Here is a 19,936-nt window from a genome sequence, read left to right on the forward strand (position 1 = left end):
ATATGTTGCAAAGTTTTGTAAATTTGATTTTACAAAAACAAACACGTTCGAGGTTATTCGGCTAGACTCGTGAATTTTCCAGAGCTGCACAGTCAGCATTAATTAAGATCAGTTCTATGGATGCTTCCACTTTCATCAAAGTATCGGATCGATAAACATAATATTAAAACGGCGTCACGTCAATGATTTGCAATTTCTTTAAAACAAAACGTAATATCACAACTACTTCCGTGGATAACTGGAAGATAACTGAAGTTTTTTATCTCATGCATTTTTATTTTTAATTTTTTTTTTTTAATTTGACTTGAAAAAGTTGGTTCATAAATAAATTGAGGTGTAAAGTCACCAAATAAGTACTATTTTGATCATTAAATTTTGGACATCATTTTTCTGTCATAAAAAAATTACTGTAAATCATGCTTTATTGAAATTGTCACACATGAATGATGCAATTGTCAAATTTATCTACACTTTGTTAATATGAGCGATGACAAAATATTAAGTTTATAGTTTTTATTTATTTGTTTTCTATTTTTTATGAATTAAAACCTCATTCTACTCCATTTGTCTGATTTTTAAAACTTCTTGAATGTTTTGTCAGTAAATCTGACATTCGCATTTTCAAAATTGACACAGCAATCAAAATTAAGGTTATTAATACATAAAGGTCGTTTTAGAATGTATGACAGCACGATGACACTAGTGTCCAAAATTTATTGATTGCGACCGTACAAACAAATTCTTTTACTGTTGAGGAAGCCTTTTTATTGTTAACCGTGCAGCTTTTACAAACGATCAACTTATAAAAATTGAATTAAGATAATTCCTTAAAATACCTAAAATACAACTTGTCAAGTTCTACGTCTATTTCAAGTTTTTACGTGAATTTTACTTTAAAAAAATGCTTTGCATTAGAGAACCCAAAATATTCATGACAGAATCCTATTTTTAATTTGCTTTTATTGAATAATGTTTGTTATTCGTGGAGACGAGAACCAGATAATTATTGCTATCAGCATGACCAAAGCTGCACTTTTTAATTATCATCGTGTATGAATCAACAACTATTAGTGTGACAGTATTCGCTGAACCAACATCAAGATTCCAGAACTGTCCAGACCCGAATGTGTACTCATCTCGCCGATTCTTCTCGAACAAATCTGTTCGTTTAAATAGAGTCAACGAACGCGCACTATTCAGTTTGAAATAAACACAGACGAGAACAGTTCAGATTCGTTTTTAATCCCAGTGAAACAGTGCCAGTGATCACAAAAAATTCCAGAAATGGCTCATACACTCTTCAGCGATCCTTTCGAGTATTCTCTCCAGTCCAGGCCCCTGGAACAACTTTTCGACACTTGTCTGCAGTCTTTGTTGCCGCTGGTCGCCCAACAATTCCAGATGAGTTGTCCAGCTGAACACTTGGGACGTCAAAGTTTTGGGGCGTCCCAAAACGAGCAATCCGCTTCTGCAGTCGTGGACAAAGACAAATTCCAAGCCAATCTGGACGTGCAACACTTCAGACCGGAAGAACTCACGGTAAAAGTGGCAGATGGTGTTGTCACAGTGGAGGGCAAGCATGAAGAGAAACAGGACGAGCAAGGATTCATCTCGCGACATTTTGTCAGAAGATATCTTTTGCCGGAGGACCACGATATCAACAAAGTCGAGTCGAAATTGTCCTCCGATGGGGTCCTTACGATAACGGCGCCTAAGATTTGCGCACAGGAAGGATGTAGGAGTATTCCTGTGATCCGGACAGGGCACCCGATCAAGGCGGCCGAGAAGGAAGATGATGGAAAGTCAGAAAAATAGAAAAATAATTTTTGTAAAAACAAGCGCTTATTAAAGTATCATGAAGTTGGTGAAAGGGAAACTGTTTAGTTCTTATTTAATTATTATTATTATTAGCATTCATTATTTATAAAAGACTGAATTCGATGGTTGTCTTGATTAATTTATGCAATAAAGATTTTTTTTTAATATTTGAGTTTTATTTTATCACATAATTTTTGGACTAGTCGGTTGCAGATAAAAGAAAAAGAAAAATCTGTGAAAGAACATGCGGTAATTTGGAAGAATTGAGTTTTCATAAATTATAAAAAACTAAAAAACTACAAAATTGTTAAATGTCAATTTGGGGTACGTTCATAATCTCTATTTGAATATTTTATTTAATAAACTTGACAAAGGGCTTCCATTTAATTATATGTATAAATTTGTGTTCAATCAGTGACTCTCATAAGATAAGGTATTAATTTGAGCTTAAATGCAAAAGTTGCATTTTTACAAATTGTTAAAACCGCAAATTCTAGAAGCATCACCGGAATCGAAAACTTTACAAAATACCGACGTTCAGTTTCTGCTTGTCATTTTGAAACAATGCTCAATCCTCAACATCACTCGCCAAAGCTGCGATGAAGAAATCTAAATTCAAATTTAAAAGTCCAACGCCAGACACTAATCAAAATTTCAAACGTCAATTTGGGGTACGTTCATAACCACAGTTTTAATACTTGACGTAATAAACTTGAAAATGTACGATTCAAAAAGCGGCTATGTTAATTAAAAATCAATTCGAATTCAACCAACGACTTTCGGAAAGTATTGATTCGTTGCAAAAGTTTAGTTTAAGAATTGAAATCGCAGTTTGTACAGTGTAGAAGCATCACCGGAACCGGAAACGTCAAGCTTCGAACGTTCAAATTTGTGCTTGTCATTTCGAAACGACGCTCGATTCCTCAGCATCTCTCGACAGAATCTCGCGATGACTGCCGCAACAGTGCGAAAACCAGTTGTTTTGCCCAAAGAAGAGGTGAGTATCGCACTTGTTGATAACACAAACTAATGAAAATTTCAGTCGGACGACGACAAAGAACTGCAAGCGGAACTCAAGGTCCTCGTCGACAGAATAATCGTAAGTAACCTCCCCCACTCTTTCACATTACACAGCGAAACTGTACAGGGGGACGAAAAAAAATTAATGCCGGCGTCCCTCGACATGTTGAAATACTTGATCCGCACTTCTACCACCTCCATGACCTCGGTCCCCAAACCCCTGAAGTACCTCGCCGCCTACTACGGCGTCTTGAGGGACAAGTGCGACTCGATGCGCGAGGGGCCCCTCAAGAAGAGTTTGTCCGACGTGATTTCGGTGCTGTCCATGGGGGCCATCGACAAGAACACCAAGAAAGAATACGACTGTCTCAAGTATTGCCTGCAAGGGACCATGCTCAATATAGGCGACTGGGGGCACGAGTACATCCGTCAGCTCGAGACAGAAATCGTGAAACAGTGGGTCATGTGCGACAATAATTTCAAAACTCTCCACCCCCTCGTCAAGGAGATCATGGCGTTCAACTGCTCCCACCACGACGAGATTCAAGGCTGCGACCTCCTCATGGAGATCAACCAGATGTACATGCTCTTCGACTACGTCAACGGCGACAATTACAAACCGATTTGTCTGTATTTGGCCTCTTGTGCCAAGTACGTGGACGAACTGGAAAGCAAGAAGATTCTCAAATTGATCTCGCAGTTCTATTTGATGTTCGGCGAGTACTGTCGCTCCTTGATCATGGCAATACAAATCAAGGACACCAAATTGATCGACAAACTTTTTGTCACCTGCAAGGACAAGTACGGTGCACGATCGAGTCCATTCTTGGTGATAATCTTGCGTTTCAGGGTCACTTTGTACCAAATGGCGCTCATCTGTGCGCGCCATCTATACCCGTTCGAGTTAAACATAGAAGATGATGATGTCAGAAGTATTTTGGAGAACAGCCATCTGAGTCACCACTTTCTCACTTTTGCCAGAGAGGTAGGTAAATTATAGAGGAACAAGTTCGGTCAAGTGTGGCCCCTCTCCCGGCGCATCCACCATTTTTATATGTAAAAATTGCAAAAAAAAATTTCCAGTTGGATATAATGGAACCAAAATCTCCCGAAGAGGTTTACAAGACCTGGCTGGAACCTGTGACTCTTCGTCAGACAGTTCTGGGCGAGAAACTAGACAGCGCTCGTCAAAATCTGGCGTCGTCGTTTGTCAACGGCTTCGTCAACGCCGGTTTCGGCACCGACAAACTCCTCACGATGGAGGACGGCAACAAGTGGATCTACCGAAACAAAGATATCGGCATGTTGAGCGCCACCGCCGCCTTGGGACTGCTGTACTTGTGGGACGTGGACGGCGGTCTCACCCCCATCGACAAGTACTTGTACACCACCGACGAAAACATCAAAGCTGGGGCGCTCCTCGCTCTGGGAATCGTCAACTGTCGCATCCGCAACGACTGCGACCCCGCTCTAGCGCTCTTGGGGGACTACGTCGAGAGTCCCAGCGAGGAACTCCAAATAGGTGCGGTATTCGGGATCGGGTTGGCGTACGCCGGGAGCGGTAGAAGCGATGTGTTGAGTCTGCTCCTGCCGGTAATACAGGACTCTAAGTTGGTGAAGACTTTGGGGATCGCGAGTCTGGCTTGCGGTTTGGTCTCTTTGGGGAGAAACAACAGCGAACTGTCTGACGTCATCTTGTCAAAGATGATCGAATCGAACGGACTCGAGGTCCTGAAGAGTCCCTACATGATGTTGGCTGGTTTCGGAGTGGCGTTGGCTTATTTCGGGTCGAAGGACGACATAGAGGTCCCCACTACTGTGGCGGAGGTGTTCGAAGAGCCCTTCAAGACGATGTTCCAGACGATGCTGCAGATGTGCGCCTACGCGGGCAGCGGAGATGTTCTCATCATACAAGAACTGTTGCGTTTGGTGGAGGAGAAGATCGAAATACCTGAAGACTCGCCGGCGGAGAAAGACGGCGAGAACGTGGGGAAGGGCAAGGAGAAGAAGAAGTACGAGTGGGACCACTACATGGGGAAGGCTATAGCGGTCCTGGCGGTGGCGGCGATTTCCAAGGGCGAAGATATCGGTAAGGAAGGGAAGCTTCTGCTCCACAGAATTAGTTTTGTGCGTGGGTAGGTGTAGAGATGATCCAGAGAATCTTCGGCCAGATATCGCGTTACGGAGAACCGTCGGTACGCAAAGCGGTACCGTTGGCGATCGCTTTGACTTCCGTCAGCGACCCTCAGCCCAACGTGATTAACATCCTCACCAAGTACTCGCACGACGTGGACGACGACGTCGCTTGCAACGCCATCTTTGGACTAGGGTACGTCGGAGCGGGCACCAACAACGCCAGATTAGCAGTCGGCTTGAGACAACTCGCTCTCTACCACGCCAAGAACCCGTTCCAACTCTTCATGGTGAGGATCGCTCAAGGACTGGTCCACATGGGCAAAGGTACCATGACTTTGAACCCGCTGCACACAGACAGACAGCTCCTGGATCCGGTCGCCATGGCAGGTAATGTTACTACTATTCTTAGGCGTAAAATCAATAGATTTTATTATTATTATGAAATTAGTCATAATTGAACGGATTATAGACAAAAAGTATTCGTTATAATGGAAATTATTTAACACAACTCAATTTTCGGAATGCGTCATTCAGAAAGAAAAAAAGTAAATTTTTACAATACAAAGCCCCTTCAGTACAAATAATATAATCAGTAGTTTCCTATCTCATTTGTAGGTCTAAAAACCTATGGAACTAATTTATCATAAAATGTGATGAAATCAGAATAACAAATTGTGTTATGAACCCTTTGAAGGTCTTTTCTTTAATTTAGACAAAAAATTGTGTACTGTCTTAGTTTCATAGTAGAAAGCAAACAATCCATAATAAAGAAAAAGCGAACTCTGGCTTTTTGCACACTTCGGACACAAAAAGGGATCTTCTTATCGGAGGTTTGGTTGGCGTAAGTCAGTTATTTTATTAGTTGCAGCTCGATAACGGTGCAGTGTAGCAGTGTATTAATAATCGTGTATTTGTTATTACCGTTTAAACGCCAAATTTTGCAAACGCATACAGGGTGTCTCAAAATTCACGAATTCCGAATAGAGAGCGTTGTAGAGGCTCACTTCAGTAGTCCAAATAGGGAAATTTAAAAAAAATGGGGACTCCCCCCACAAAGATACATTGGTCTGAAGGTGCACTCTTTGAACTGCGTTTTTTTCATAATGAAAAGTTCAGTGTTTATTGTTATTTATGGTGTAGATGATTGTAGAAAATAATAACGTAATATTATGATACGAGTCTTATAAGCATTTTATCGCACGCACGGTTTTAGAGCACGACGAGCGTAGCGAGGAGTGCCCTAAATGAGTAAGTGCGATAAAATGCCTTATAAACGAGATGTCATACAGTATTTTTTCTACTTTGCCACTTTTTCAATGACAAAAAATAATTTAAAATTGAAAACCGTTAAAGTTGAAGGATTCCACCCAAGGTCACGTCTGCGGTCTGCCGCGACACCACAGTATCCGTCAAAATTAAAAAATTAAATTTCACTATTTTTAGTATTATTATTATTATATCACGCCTTTTCCTATTATGATACGCAAAACAGTATCGTAATAGCATCAGTTGGAACGCAAAGTAGAAAAAACAATTTTTTGAAGAATAGCTTTACTTTGCAGTAAAAAATCTTACATTTTTGTAATTTTTCTTAAAAATGGAACGGCAACGTAGCTAGAATATTTTTTTTTATTGTGGATATGCAGGCTGCTATGAATTGAACAAAAATTAAAGTGCTTATATCTTCTTCAGGAAGAGCGAATTTTTTGTTTTTTAAGTATTTACAAGTTCCACTGGGTCGTTCCCTACCACGCTCTGAATTCGGAATTCGCGAATTTTGAGACACCCTGTATATCCCATGTCACTCCTGGATAAATGAGTTATCTGCCAATGAAGGTTTCGTCAAAATCGGTTGAGTGTTTGAGAGATCATTCGAAGAAGGTACCGAATACTGAAACACAAATTTTAGAAGCATCAAAGGAAATCGTCGTACGCGAAGGCTAGCCCTCAAGGTAGGAGTTTTACATCACGTAGTAGGGCGCACTTTAAAAAAAACAAGGCCTTCATCCTTACCACGTACAAAAAGTACAAGCCCAGCAATCAGGAGATAACGTGCGGCGACAACAGTTCTCTGAACAATTGTTATTAAAATGTGTAGAACAACTAGAATTTTTACGTTATTTTTATTTACCGCTAGGTAGGATTCGCTTGTCGCTGGTCTATAAGCCAGTCGATAAATTCGGTAGAAGAACTAACAACTAACTGAACGAGTCGTGGCATCTAGTTACTAAATTTCGGAAGATCGTGAAGTTTTTTTCCAGGGTCTGCATCATCAGCGTCAAATTTCTTGCGTGGTAATCGTTTTCGTTGTAGTTTTTTTTATCATTTAACTTTCATTTGCTCTTCATTAGCGTCAACCACGGGCCGGAATGAGGTGAATTTCGAATTTTTATTTGCGAAGACATATTCGGCACATTCGCTCAAATGAAGCACTCGTTTTTTTCGTCGCTCGTGCTTCAAATAATGCGGTCATGCGCGAAAAATGTCTTCTCGCACTCGGTTCGTAAATAACTATTATTATTACAACGGATATTTTTTGTCTTGAATTCGTTTAATTGTGACTAATTTGAATTGTAAAATCTATTGATTTTACACCTAAAACAGTACCTAAAGTCCATTCAAAAATCAAAAAACCACCAACGACGCATTTTTCTCAATAATACTATCGGCAACGCTGTTTAGTGTAGAATTTGGTGAGAATTGTAATTTTGAGGTTAAGTGTTTATTAAATGTCTTATTTTTCTAGGCATGTTTAAGTAAAAAATAATAAGAATCAATAAATAAATGAAACATGCTGCTAATAAAACAATTTGAACGAAATTCAAAGCAATTGAATTTTATTTTGAACCAAATAAATGTCATAATTTATAGTTACCAACATAGTTTGAAAAATATCTACCTAGGGTTTTTTAAATTTTACCAACCTAAAGCAACAGGTGGTGGTTTTTTGAATGGACTTTAAGTAGGTATTAGTGTTGTCGCTTTGGTGGTACCGTACCAGAGAGTGATCGTTTTCGTTGTTAGGCATCTTAATTCCTCTGGTGGCACTCCTGAAGCCACACTCTTTGATCCTGGGGCGCAGCCATTACTTGCTGTACAGTCTGGCGGCGGCGATGCAGCCCCGCTGGCTCCTCACCCTCGACGAGAACCTGAATTCTATTTCGGCGACCGTGCGAGTGGGACAGGCGGTGGACACCGTGGGCAAAGCCGGCGAACCCAAGACCATCGCTGGGATCCACACCCACACCACTCCCGTCTTGCTGTGCGCCAATGAGAAAGCGGAACTCGCCAACGGCGAGTATGAATTCGCGGCCCCCGCCCTGGACGGTATCTGCGTCTTGAAAAAAACCGTTTGTTAGTTGTTTTATTCACATTATCAATACAATTGTCACAATGAGAAGTTGTTGCAAAGAGGTGCGTAAGTTGTCGGAGCGGCCGCACATTTTCAGTATTTTGTCGGGCGGTTCTTCGTCTGTTGGCACGTCCTCGTCGAAGAGGTCGGCAGCAGATGTCGTCTCCGCCACCCAACGAGAGACAAAGTCGTTGTCGACCCGAATCGCGGTAAAAGTCTCGGTGGGGTTCTCGTCGTTGCAAGCGACGGCTCCATCGTTGCCGATGTAGACGCCGGCGAATACGCCGTCGCAGATGACGGGGGCACCTGAGTTGATCCCGCAGGGTTGGTGTTTAGTTTCGGGTTGGGACAGGCAGAGGAAGTGCTCGGTGAAGTCGGGTTCGGAACTGCAGGCCTCAGGTTTCACGTTCAAGCTGAGTTCGCCTTTGTCGATGCTTTCCAGTTTCTTGTCGGGGTCTTGTTGGAAGAACCAAGACCACACGATCAGCTTGCAGTTGTCGTGAGTTGGAGGAGAGCCGGTGAAGCCCAAATTCACGTTTCTCGTCTCGAACATGAACTCGAGCTCTTCGGCGGTTCGTACCAAAGCTAAGTCGGTCTTGGTGTCGCCGCGTTGGTGGTCTGTAAGGCACGAGGAGGCAAAGTAAATAACATTTGTCCATGACAAATTACGGGAAACGTGGAAACTGTAACATATATGAAATCACAGATATCAAATAATCTACTATTTTTTTGACGCAGTTTTGGAAATTTTTACCTTGTATGTGTCGTAATGGTGCTAATCAATAAGTTTATTACGTCGTAGGTGTTTTTTAAAACTGCGATGGCAAAAATACTTCGGTCGGTTTTCAGATATTCAGCCCGTGACAGTAAAGTGTAGGTAGCTTTGTGCGGTTACCAGTTATTGTGGTACGGGATTATGTTGTTGGCGAGCAGTTCTACCAACCTGGATGAATCATGACGAAATCGATTTCGTAAAGTTTCATGAAGTCGGGCTCAATGGGCACGATTATGGACTGTTGAGACACCATCGAGTAGCTTCCAATGGGGTAATAGGCGATCGGGGTGGCTCTAGTTAGGGCCCATCTCCTGCTTAGAATGGTACCGGATGCGAAACAGGGCCCCTGCACGCTGAAATCTGACCGAAAGATGAGGAAATAAAATTTTCAAGCGAAAACCTGGAGTGTTGAGAGACGGTTCGTCGTTTTTTTTGTCGAAATCGGGCTTCTTCACGAAAAAAACCATATACGAGTGGTAACCTGGCGCGACGGGCTCTCCATTATTGCCGTCGATCAATTTTTTCAATTTGGGGTCCGACTTGAAAGAGTCTTCGTCTACGAAACGCTTAACTAGGAGAATAAATTCACATAAAGCTATGACAAAACGGTGGTAATACCGTGGTACTTACCCGTTTCCGCAAAATCTAAATCTTTAGGTAATAAAATCAAAATTACAGCTGCGAAAATTCGAAAAGTTGTCATTTTGACAACTGACAGCGAATCGAGGCACCTTCTTATGTTAGGACTTAGCGAGTTTGGAAAAAGAAAGCAATTAGAATAAGATGCTGGTGTATTATTATGTTATATTATTTTTGGGGTCAAAGAAATTACCCTTTGAAAGAATAATAGTGTATATTTGTACGAGTACATATAAAAAATATAACAATTTGAACGAGAACAAGTTATAAATGCGCGTACGCTTATAAGTAGGGTTGCCAACCGTGGAACAATTTGCACAGGTTCGACGGGTTGACGGCTTGCTGAATCAGAGTTCCGACTTGGTCCTCGACCGTAGTGGACTTCCCACTCTCGGTCCCTTGTAATTTCGCTTTCAGTCTCAACAAAGCCCTTTCGGCTGTCACATTCACGTCTGTCGACAATAAAAAAATCACTGAAATTCCTCGCGAAAAAAACCCACGTACCTCGAAATCCACCCTCGTCCCTGCCACCGTACATCGACACGTTGGACATCTCGCTGGCGTCGTGTTCATCTTTTTGTCTTTTGTTCGCCTCGGCTGTGCTCACCGTCCAGTCGTACAACGGATCGTACAGGAGCACTTCCAAGATGGTTATGATGGTTTGGTGATGCAATCGCAACACCTCGACTGTTTTCTCGCAGGATCTAAACAGAACGTTAGAGCAGTCTCAAAAGCGGACGTTCCAATTACCTGCGGAAGACGCCCTCTATGCCTGACACGCCCATTCCGTCCACTATGTCTCTGGTGAGTCTGAAGGGCACCGTTTCGGGGGTGGGCAGCACACGTCCTTGCTCGAACGCGATTCCTATCGATACAAACATCAAAAAAATATATATTTTTTCTATCGGACACTTTTAACATCTCTCAGTGCGTTTTTTCCGAACATACCAAAATCGATGTGTACGACTTCGGCGGTGCTCTTGTCGATGAGCACGTTGTTGAGGTGCCGATCGCCGATCCCCAAGATGTACCCGCACATGCTCGAGGTGGCCACGCTGTGTATGTACGCTCTGCGCCTCTCGTACCACACGGTGGGCTGCGGAAAGTTCACTTCGAAGAACTTGTGAAACACCGGCTTTATTTTTGCGCAGATGGCGTTGAAGTTGCGCAATTTCTCCTCGTTCGTCTTGTGGGACGCGTTCTGCAACACAAATCAATCAAGTCGAATCGTACCAGACGGGCGGGTTACTTTGAAATCGACTCGACATCTGTGCGGATTCTTGTCCTTCGGACGGTACTTGGTGTGGGCGCCACCGTCGCCGCTTCTTCCCGCCAGGTACTCCCCGATCGGCATCGTGTTCTCCACCCACTCCAGTACCCCGCTCCGCATCGACAGCGGCACGATCTTGTACGTCCTGATTCTGAGATTCTTCGTTTGTTTGTTGATGGTGAGGAGGCTGTTCATCATGGTGAAGACCTGTTGCATCACCGCGTCCTGTCTCAAGTCGTCCTGTCCTTTGACCAGCTGGGTCCTGCTCGTGCCGTCGGTGGCCTTGCAGGTGATCCGCTTGGGGGCGTTGATGCCCCCCACGTTGCTGTACACTTCACCGAACGTTCTGATACCTACGAAAAGAGACAACTCACAAAAATAAAACTTGTCACGGCGATTACTCACCGACAATTCTGTTATAACCACGAGAGGGCTCCACCGGCAGTGTGTGCGTCGGCAGGAGCACCTCGTCGTAGTTCTGCACCGCCCTGATTTTGCAATTCTTGGGCACTTTCACGTCCCCGTCGCTCTCCCCTCTGGGCTTGTAGTAGGCAAGCTCGATCAGAGCCTCCGACACGTACTCCATCTTCTCGACCAGACTCGCCAGCGTCTCGTCGTTCTCCAGTCTGTTGAGAAGACTCCTGGCGCTTCGCATCCTGGCCTCGTTCGCCACCGCTTTGGACTCGGCATAGTCGCGGTCTTTGTTGGAGAGAGCAAGCGACAAGATGAGAGGCAGAGCGTGATGGGGGTGGTCCCGCGCGCACCTTTCGATGACGTCGTCGACGGTTTGACTGAACGGGTCGTTCGTACCGGTCGAAATGTGGGGGATCAGCTGCGGCAACACTGCGATGAACTTGTACGACGGTATCTTCAAAAGGTCGGAGGTCAGCACCGGCCTTATGACGTCGTTGTTGCGATTCTCGAGCAGCAGAGAGATCAAGCGGAAGATGGTGATGTTGTGGTCGTCGCTGCCGATCAAGTTGAGGAGGTAGTACTTAAGGGCGGACTGCAGCAAATTATTCTTCTCCACCTCGATGTTCATGATCTCGGTCTCGTCGATTTTGCTCTGTTTCACTTTGATCGACACCGCTTTCTGCAAGTCTCTGGTGGCTCTCTTCAAGTTGATGTTGCTCACGTTCTGCGTGGCCTTCACTATGTTCTCTTTTTTCTTCTGGAAAATGTCGGATTTTATGTGGGTCATCACTTCTTGGTACTCGCGATCGGCGAATTTTGCCAGTTGGTCGAAAGTGTCCAAGATGGATTTCTGGTCTTCTGACGTCTTATTGCTGCTGTCTAGTAAAGTCAGCGACTTCCGGAAGTAGTTCTCTATGATGGTTTGTCTGTTTTCGGACGAACTCTCCACCATCCACTTTCCGCTCATCTTCAGTGCCATCGCGTGAAGCCTAAAAAACAAAAACCCTTCAGAAAACAATCCGCTTGGAGCAACAAGCTCTCTGAACTCTCGACTCTCGTGCTTGTTTGACAGAAACTTGCAAACAGTGCTACCAACCTCGGATTGACGTTCTCGTTTGCGCTCAGCTGGCGCAATATGCGCTTCGCCGTGACCACATCTTGAATGCTCCAGCACAACTGAGCCTCCTCGAGTTGTATTTTCGCGAGGACGTCGTTGGACAGCGCCGGCAGCATGCGCAAGCTCTCCAACGTCCTGAACGCCACGTGAGGGTTGTTTTCAATTCTTGCGCACTCTACAAACAGACTTTGAAACACGCACAACCTCGAATCTGTTTTACTCACGCGCGCACTCTAGAATCGTGTCGATTATCGCTTCCTTCGGGTTGCCCCTTTGCTCTTTCAACAGCTCCGTCAACAACACGATTCTCTGGGCTTGCACCGGTTCGACGTACTGATAGTCGTTCTGGATCATCTCGTCTTGCACCTTCCACTGTCCCAACAACTCCTCGATTTCTTTCGCTCTAATCGCCTCGGCGAAATCCTCGATTTCTTTCAGGCATTGCAACCGCGCCAAGCTGCTGTAGAAGTTTTTGATGCTCTCCATGTTGGCCCCCCTGAAGTCCTCAACCACGCAGGCTCTCCCCGCCGCCATCGAATTCTTAAAACTGAACTCGTCGTTGTCGTGTAGTGCTTTGAACGCGTAAAATTTTGACTTGTGGTAGTCCTGACCCGAATTCCTACCGCTGCTCTTCGTGTACTCCCATTGGCCCAGACGCCACAAGCTCTCGTAATTTGGCTCGTCTAGGGCGTTCGAACAGAACAACGACAGCTGGTAGAGATTCGCATTTTTCAAGCTCTGCACCAGAGGGCCCAAGGATGACTGGTTGCCCAGCGACACCTGCATCTCGTAACTGTGCGTCACCACGTCCCATCGACCTAGTTCTTTGTAATGGTCGATCCGTGCGGTGGGGTTGAGGAGGTGGAAGGTTCCGCAGCCCAGAAGAGCGTCAACTTCGCCGACAGCTTTGTACGCCTAAAAACAAACACATTCACGAACTGTCCCGACCAAAATGGATTCCTACTTGTCTGAGGATGTTTTGTAGAGCATTTCCTGTCACTTCGTCCACTCTTTCGTAAACAGAGTCGAGTTTTGTGTAACTTGAAGTCGAAACGGAATCGTCGCTTGGCTCTTGATTGATCTGTTCTTGACACCAAAACTCCGCATACAGAAGAGCTGTGAAGTGAGCTGTACAGAAGTGGGCCGCTTTGGCCACCTTGAGGTAGTCCAACTTCATGTCGTGCAGGTGTCTGTCATATTTAAAGATTATAAAATTCAATCCGCTCGTTTTTCTATCAACTCACTTTTTCCTCACGCTCTGCTGCAGCCGAATAAAATGGACGACGTTCAACATGCACTGGACCGACGATTTGTTCGTTGTGATGCTGACAGTTTGTCGATTGTTGACGGTCACCTCCCAGTGGTGGTCAAAAAAAATTTTGATCTGTCCCGAAATTAGACAGGTCTGGGCGAAAACGTTTGAATACAAAACTGTATAAAGGACGAGGGGAAGAATCTGTTCGCAGAATTCCGTCTGAAAACGAATTTTCTTGAAGTGGTGTTAAATGAGAAGTAATGAACGGACCTTGAGCCTACACACTGCGACAAAACTGGCAAAAAAGTCTACTTCTTGAAACGTTTCCAAAAAAGCAGAGACCAGATCAGTTATCCAAGTCTTGTGGCAACAATGGGTGGGGATCCACAAGTTGTCGTTTTCCATGACATTCTTGAAGTTGTCGCCGTTGACGTTGGTACTGATGTTGGTTTTGCGCACGGGAAGGGCACAAAATGGTGTCAAGTAATTGGGATTTATGGCACCAAAACCGAAATCAGTCTCCGATTCTGCAATAAATCACGCTAGACAAGATTTGCACGTTTTGACAACAAACCTGCAACTTTCCGTCCTTCTTTTGTCGACAGTATCTTAAACAGCGCCGTCGTGGCCGCTTCGACAACCTTCACATCGGAGTCGACAATGTATTTTGACAGGAGTGACAAACTGTAACCTAGTACCAACTCCCACGGCGTCCACTTTGGATCAGGTATTGGTTTTTCGGGTTGCAAAATCAGTGTTGTCAGATCTGCCGGACCGATTTCGCCCAAACATCTGACAGCCTCAGTACTGACATTCCTATTTGACGAACAACTGAGCGTTATGAGCATGCAAATCAGCTGATGGACTGTGCTGTTTTCGCAGTCTTCCGAAAACCCCCGAGTTTTCCTCAACTCGAGATAGAGATTCTTCAGTTCGTTTTTTCGCTCGGTGAGAAGTGTCCTCAGATGGATCAAGCTGTGTTCGCACTCGTCGAAACTTTCGATGTTTCGACCGAAATCGAGAAACTGTTCGATTTCATCTTCTAGAGTCACTTTTTTCTCGCTGTACTTGATCGAGTAATGAACTTTGTAGATTTTCGCGAATTTGGGAGTCTTAGGGATAGAGTCGAGTTTTTCGATTTCACCTCTGAACTGGTCTCTGTGATTGACAATCAAATATTCCAACATGTCCACACACGAGTCGCTGATTTCGCATTCCTCGAGAGCTACATTTTTTAGCCTACTCACAACGATCGAAAAAAATTCGACCACGACATTTGCCAGTTTCGAGAGAAACTTTTGCAACACCTCCTTGAACAATTTACACGCGATTCGACTCAATTCCGGTTGGTTTTTATGGTTTTTGATGTGGTGGAGGAAGGTGTGAGTCAAGACTCGAACCAAATAGGGTTGCATGGAAGCCTCACAAGTGGCGCTTTCAATACAGAGCAAACTCATAACAGAATAGAGATGGAAATATCGAAGTTTCTCTTCCAAAGCTTTCGCCGCGTCAACTCTTAGATTCAACGCCAACAAAATGTGATGCAGTTTGTCCGGATTGTTCGACAAAAGGTAAGCCATCAACGTTTTGCTGTCGTACATCATAGTCTAGAACAAAACGTCAGTTTGAAGTGAAAGCGCCATCTGGCGTACGTACCTCGACGTATCGAACGCAAGCATGGAATTGCTCGACGCTCAGGCGAAGCTGTTCGCCTTTCGGAAATATCATTTTCTCGCCGAAACTGTTTTCGTAATCTCTTTCGTCACAGATGAAATCGCTCAAGCACAAAACGGATTCGTGTATGTTCTTTTTGAACAGTTCTTCAGACTTGTTTTCGCCCAGAGTATTATTCAGGAATTTGTAAATCTCGTTAAACGCCATCGACTTCAAACCACATATTTCTTGCGCTATGCAATAACTCAGCAGTTTTGGACCAGTTTCCTGAGCACGAACAAGTGAAGTATGCGAAATTACGATTTGTAAAAACTCACCTCGACAATCTCGCGCAGTGGCGCCCCCAAACCAACAGCGACCTCATTTAGACTGCTTGCGTCATTTTCGATAATAACTGGAGCCAGACGAGTCCAATATTTTGTGTAAAACTCAATTTTAGTGGCGCAATTGAAAATCTGAAACGGAAAACTGTCTACGCCGTAGATTTTCCAACGATTGACCAACGCCACAACGTATTTCTCTAGGAACTGTAATCTCGTTTCGAAACCTAGTTTTTGACCTACCATATCGATAACGGTCTTAACCTGACTAAAACCTAACTAAAAATAAAAACTGCCGGTATTTTGTCGAGTCCCATTACCTAAATTTTTATCACAGACGATTCTGAGTAGAGTAAAGAGAGATTCTTCCGTCCAAACGTAGGACGCTACCATGATGGCGGCAAAAGTGTGCAAAATACTCGACGAACGAGTGGCGGTCTCGTCGATTATCCTTTCGTCGCTAGCGTTGCCTTCAATTTCGAACACTTGCAAGCTCTAAAACCGAAAAATCTTCACACAATTCGAAATATACACGCGAGCGCCCCCGACGGCGAAAAATTAAACTTCAAATGTCAAAAATTACAGTGGTGACAACTTAAATCTCAAGCGTCAAATTTGGCAACTGACATACCATTTCGGAAATTCTCGAAAACATGATCTCTTGCAAGTGGTACTGTTCTAGAAGGCGCGTTTTCGACGATATTTCGAAAAACTTGGCCAAGTTTCGTATCGCCGCGAATCGCACGTCTTGATAGTCACTCGTCAGGAATTCGGGGATTTTCAAAACTATCTCTTCGTTCGACAATTTGGGACAAGCCGTGGGTTCTAACTGAAAGACTAGACCCATGCAGTTCAATAGCGCGACGGAGACACCGGGGCCGTAGTTCAGTCCGTAGAAAGTGGTAAGAATGTCCACGAAGATGCTTTTACAGGTGTTAACAAACGGATAAATGTCTGTAACAGAGGAAACAATTGAAGATTCGGGAGGGAATTTGATATGACTCACCTGAAAACAAGTGCAAAACTGTCACAGCGCTCGAGTAGCAGTGGTAACGCACTTCGCAGATTTTTTGGAAAACGTTGAAAATCGACAAGTGAGAGTTTTCAGACAAGGATTCGGGTTTGCAAGATATCAGTGTTTGTAAAAGTGTCAAAGCTAGTTCGTAGTCGGAGCCGATAGTGTAATCGTAGTCGGTCTCGATGAGACATTCCAGCGCCCTCTGCTGGATGTCTAGCAAGTCACCGGCGTCAGGCTGACACGAAAAATTGACAAGTGTCTCCATGACACTTTTCTTAAACGTCAAAAAAGAATTCTCTTGTGTTCCTTCTTCGAGCTCTGTTCCTAGCCCTTTAAACATTTCCTTGATCAGATTCTGCGGAACAATTTTCCTCAACTGTTTTGACATCAACACGCTAATATTTGTACCAAACAATATATTCAATTTTTCAACATACTCCGTCGTACTTTCCAGATTTTTGTCTTCACTAATTTGCATTCTGACCTGCAGTTGCGTAAACAAGTTCTTCGCGCAGATCTCGAACAATTCGTACAAATTAAAATCACAGAGGGAGCCAATGTCGATTGTGTCAAATTTGATCAGGTAGCTGATAATGTTGAAAAATAAAATTGTGACGTTGAGTAAGTATCCAACGTTTTTTTCGACGACTAGATTTTTTGTTAGATTTGTTAACATATCGATCAAGACGGTGAACAAGTTTTGGTCCACACAGAAAATATCACTGGTGTCGTGGTTTTCATTATTTTGGCAAGATACAATCAAATTTTCAAAACAAACCGTAAAATACACATCTTCTATGTCTTCAAATGGCCGACCGGAGAGAGCAGTTTCGGTGTTGAAAACATTTTTGGGCCACTGTTTTAAAATCAAACAAACAAGAATCTTCGCAACGTTGCTGTGACAGAAACATTTCGAATTGTTGTCTAGAATCCAACGCACTATTTCAGTCTTCAAACCGTTGTCGAATTGCAAATATGTGAATGTTTTGAAAGCGACATCTAAAGTTTTGAGGTTATGATTGGTGACGTTTAAAGCGCCACCTGTGCGATAGTGCTGCAGTAGACTGTCATGGGTGTCTATGTATCTGTCAAGAATCAACTGTTGCAACAGCGTTTGAATCTGATGGTCCCTCTGGTTTCCCATCAAACTAAAATAATCTCGATAAAAATTTTTTTTTCTTAATTCTTTTTAGTTACCGTAAGCTAGAATCTGCAACGGACTTCCACAACTGATCGATCTGTGGCTTATGTGATGCGACATTTGTAACATTTTCAATTTTTTTCAGTACTGATAGAGCTTTGTAAACGTGGTGGAGCAGGCTGACATCTTTGCACTCCACTTGAAGGGAGGTTAGGATCGTTAAAAGGGCGACATAACCGTCACTGTTAATCATGTCAGGGAAGGCTTCTATTAAGGGATAGATAAGATTTATCCTAGAAAATATGTGCGATAGTAGCGCCCTCAACTGTCAACACTGTCGTTCCACCTTGTGGATGCACTTACCAAGTCCACGATTTGCTCGTTTTTAGTTTGTCAATCAAGTTGTCGATGCCCATTTCGACCCGCGCGCGTTTACTTGGACGTTCCGACGTGTCAGCAAAATTGACGTCACCATCATCAAACAACTAAAAACAAGTCGGTAACAAAAATTTTTTGACTGTTTAAGTTGGCGGACCTGTCTGCACACTTTGACAAATAAACAGACGAAACCGTCAAACAATTGTTTTATGTCATCTTTAACGATAAAAAATGACTGGTTTTTGACAGTCAACTGCATATTTATTTCTATTTCGTCGATAAGGATGTTGTGGAGATTTTTGAGGCATCTTTTCCAGGTGTTCCACGACACAGCGTAAGCCGCTGGATGATTCTCTTTCACACCTTTTGGATTGTGAATTGCCACTTGCAGCAGAAAAAACTCTACCAAACGAGCTTTCATTTTGTCTTCATTCGCGTTTGCTTGGTAGATTTCAATCAAATTGTTGATTATCTCTTCGCCTAATTTACAACAAGCCAATCGGTTGTCTTTTGCGGCCTAAAATCCGACATTTAAACCAATAAAAACTATTGTAAAAAAAACTGACGTGAACGGAAAATTCATAAACTAGTTCCAGTATCGCTTCTTGTTGCTGTTTAGGCGAAGACCGCGTCACTGTCTGACTCAGCCTCGCCACAAATGCGAATTCTCCTCTGAACGTGTCAACGGGAAAAGTGTACAAGGGCCCCCATTTGATCACAAGCGCGAGACATTTAATCTGTTCAGTGTTTGAATTTTTCTTCTCGCAGAGGGACTTCAGGCTCAAGTAGAGACCTTCCCAGTCTCTGCTCAGCAACAGTCTTCTGATGTGTGAATGCACCAAAAAGTTGTGGGACAATATTTTCAAGAACGTCAACTCGAGGTATTTCTTTTTCTCATTGTTCAAAGATTCAAGAATAAAATCTAACAATTTTCTGAAACTTAACGTCGCGGCGTTCTCTTTTGCCGCTACTCGAACAAAAACCACGAACAAGTCGGCGCTTGGGGGCGCCGTGTTTAAAACCGACGCCCCTTTTTTCCTAAACTCTTCGAGCTTCTTGTCGTGATCCTGGATGATTCAAAATTGCGTAATTGTTACAACATGTGAAGAATGTTACCTTAGCAATGCATGATTGAATTGACGACAAAATCCTCGGCCAGCAATCGGGATCATTCTCGTTTAAAAAATCAACGGTGGACTTACGTCCTAAGAGTTCGCTCAAATCATCACAGGCATGTCTTCTTGTTGTGATTTTATTTGAATCCAATGCGGTGCATAAGTCGTCTAGTTGTCTTGATATCTCCATACTTATTCATTTAAAATTAGAACGATAACAATCACATTTCACAACAATTAACGGGGAAAAACTCGGGTTCAAAAAGTAAGGTTACAACAGGGATTAACACAATTTAAAATATTGGGAAATTATACATATAAAGTTTAGTTATTCGCAACATGAGTTACAAACGACCAAAATATTGTTCATTAGTGTTGAATTTTCGTGAAAACCCGATTTTTCATTGCGCCATTACGAAAACTAGCGCTTTTGTGCACCGGCAGAGTCACCAACCTAAAACCGACAAAGTTATTAAGGATACATTACATTGAAA

At 43.4% G+C, this 19,936-nt stretch overlaps 4 protein-coding genes across 5 annotated transcripts; 2 read left to right on the forward strand and 2 right to left on the reverse strand.

Moving 5' to 3' along the window:
• The first annotated feature begins 1,182 nt into the window (after positions 1 to 1,182).
• On the forward strand, positions 1,183 to 1,983 carry LOC138138136 (alpha-crystallin A chain-like). Its single transcript, XM_069057898.1, has one exon. It carries the CDS (start codon positions 1,285 to 1,287, stop codon positions 1,813 to 1,815), a length of 531 nt encoding a protein of 176 aa, XP_068913999.1. The 5' UTR covers positions 1,183 to 1,284; the 3' UTR covers positions 1,816 to 1,983.
• A 124-nt stretch (positions 1,984 to 2,107) lies between these two features.
• On the forward strand, positions 2,108 to 8,374 carry LOC138138126 (26S proteasome non-ATPase regulatory subunit 2-like). Its single transcript, XM_069057882.1, has 7 exons — positions 2,108 to 2,815; positions 2,861 to 2,917; positions 2,966 to 3,639; positions 3,688 to 3,823; positions 3,922 to 4,927; positions 4,978 to 5,361; positions 7,999 to 8,374. The coding sequence occupies exons 1-7, from the start codon at positions 2,768 to 2,770 to the stop codon at positions 8,331 to 8,333; spliced, it is 2,640 nt and encodes an 879-aa protein (XP_068913983.1). The 5' UTR covers positions 2,108 to 2,767; the 3' UTR covers positions 8,334 to 8,374.
• On the reverse strand, positions 8,316 to 9,813 carry LOC138138132 (kallikrein 1-related peptidase b11-like). Its single transcript, XM_069057894.1, has 4 exons — positions 9,732 to 9,813; positions 9,502 to 9,672; positions 9,270 to 9,461; positions 8,316 to 8,944 (listed from the first exon to the last, which is right to left on the reverse strand). Exons 1-4 carry the CDS (start codon positions 9,802 to 9,804, stop codon positions 8,343 to 8,345), a joined length of 1,038 nt encoding a protein of 345 aa, XP_068913995.1. The 5' UTR covers positions 9,805 to 9,813; the 3' UTR covers positions 8,316 to 8,342.
• Positions 9,814 to 9,935: 122 nt separating this feature from the next.
• tefu (Serine/threonine-protein kinase tefu) lies at positions 9,936 to 19,869 on the reverse strand. 2 transcript variants are annotated; one of them, XM_069057878.1, is made up of 22 exons: positions 19,444 to 19,869; positions 18,894 to 19,394; positions 18,485 to 18,844; positions 18,313 to 18,434; positions 18,006 to 18,242; positions 16,797 to 17,956; positions 16,422 to 16,744; positions 16,111 to 16,285; positions 15,788 to 16,065; positions 15,453 to 15,737; positions 14,371 to 15,403; positions 14,067 to 14,323; positions 13,786 to 14,015; positions 13,506 to 13,731; positions 12,766 to 13,456; positions 12,521 to 12,716; positions 11,416 to 12,413; positions 10,990 to 11,363; positions 10,689 to 10,941; positions 10,491 to 10,605; positions 10,257 to 10,444; positions 9,936 to 10,192 (listed from the first exon to the last, which is right to left on the reverse strand). In XM_069057878.1, the coding sequence occupies exons 1-22, from the start codon at positions 19,630 to 19,632 to the stop codon at positions 10,023 to 10,025; spliced, it is 8,361 nt and encodes a 2,786-aa protein (XP_068913979.1). In that variant the 5' UTR covers positions 19,633 to 19,869; the 3' UTR covers positions 9,936 to 10,022. The 2 variants fall into 2 exon arrangements, with proteins under 2 accessions (XP_068913979.1, XP_068913978.1); XM_069057877.1 differs by having other exon boundaries at positions 10,245 to 10,444.
• Between the last annotated feature and the right edge of the window lie 67 nt (positions 19,870 to 19,936).

This window comes from Tenebrio molitor, chromosome 9 (assembly GCF_963966145.1).
Source record: "Tenebrio molitor chromosome 9, icTenMoli1.1, whole genome shotgun sequence".
In the NCBI taxonomy this organism is placed as follows: Eukaryota; Metazoa; Arthropoda; class Insecta; order Coleoptera; family Tenebrionidae; genus Tenebrio; species Tenebrio molitor.

Excerpts from the sequence above, each read along its gene's own strand:
- LOC138138136 (XM_069057898.1), top strand. The coding sequence starts at position 1,285 with ATGGCTCATACACTCTTCAGCGATCCTTTCGAGTATTCTCTCCAGTCC.
- LOC138138126 (XM_069057882.1), top strand. The coding sequence starts at position 2,768 with ATGACTGCCGCAACAGTGCGAAAACCAGTTGTTTTGCCCAAAGAAGAG. Across the intron at positions 3,824-3,921 it reads TTCTCACTTTTGCCAGAGAG|TTGGATATAATGGAACCAAA; the intron begins GTAGGTAAATTA and ends AAAAATTTCCAG. Across the intron at positions 4,928-4,977 it reads TTCCAAGGGCGAAGATATCG|GTGTAGAGATGATCCAGAGA; the intron begins GTAAGGAAGGGA and ends GTGCGTGGGTAG.
- LOC138138132 (XM_069057894.1), bottom strand. The coding sequence starts at position 9,804 with ATGACAACTTTTCGAATTTTCGCAGCTGTAATTTTGATTTTATTACCT. Across the intron at positions 9,462-9,501 it reads ACCGTCTCTCAACACTCCAG|ATTTCAGCGTGCAGGGGCCC; the intron begins GTTTTCGCTTGA and ends TCTTTCGGTCAG. Across the intron at positions 8,945-9,269 it reads TTTCGTCATGATTCATCCAG|ACCACCAACGCGGCGACACC; the intron begins GTTGGTAGAACT and ends CGTGCCTTACAG.
- tefu (XM_069057877.1), bottom strand. The coding sequence starts at position 19,632 with ATGGAGATATCAAGACAACTAGACGACTTATGCACCGCATTGGATTCA. Across the intron at positions 14,324-14,370 it reads AGAAGGACGGAAAGTTGCAG|AATCGGAGACTGATTTCGGT; the intron begins GTTTGTTGTCAA and ends GATTTATTGCAG. Across the intron at positions 10,942-10,989 it reads GATGTCGAGTCGATTTCAAA|AACGCGTCCCACAAGACGAA; the intron begins GTAACCCGCCCG and ends TTTGTGTTGCAG.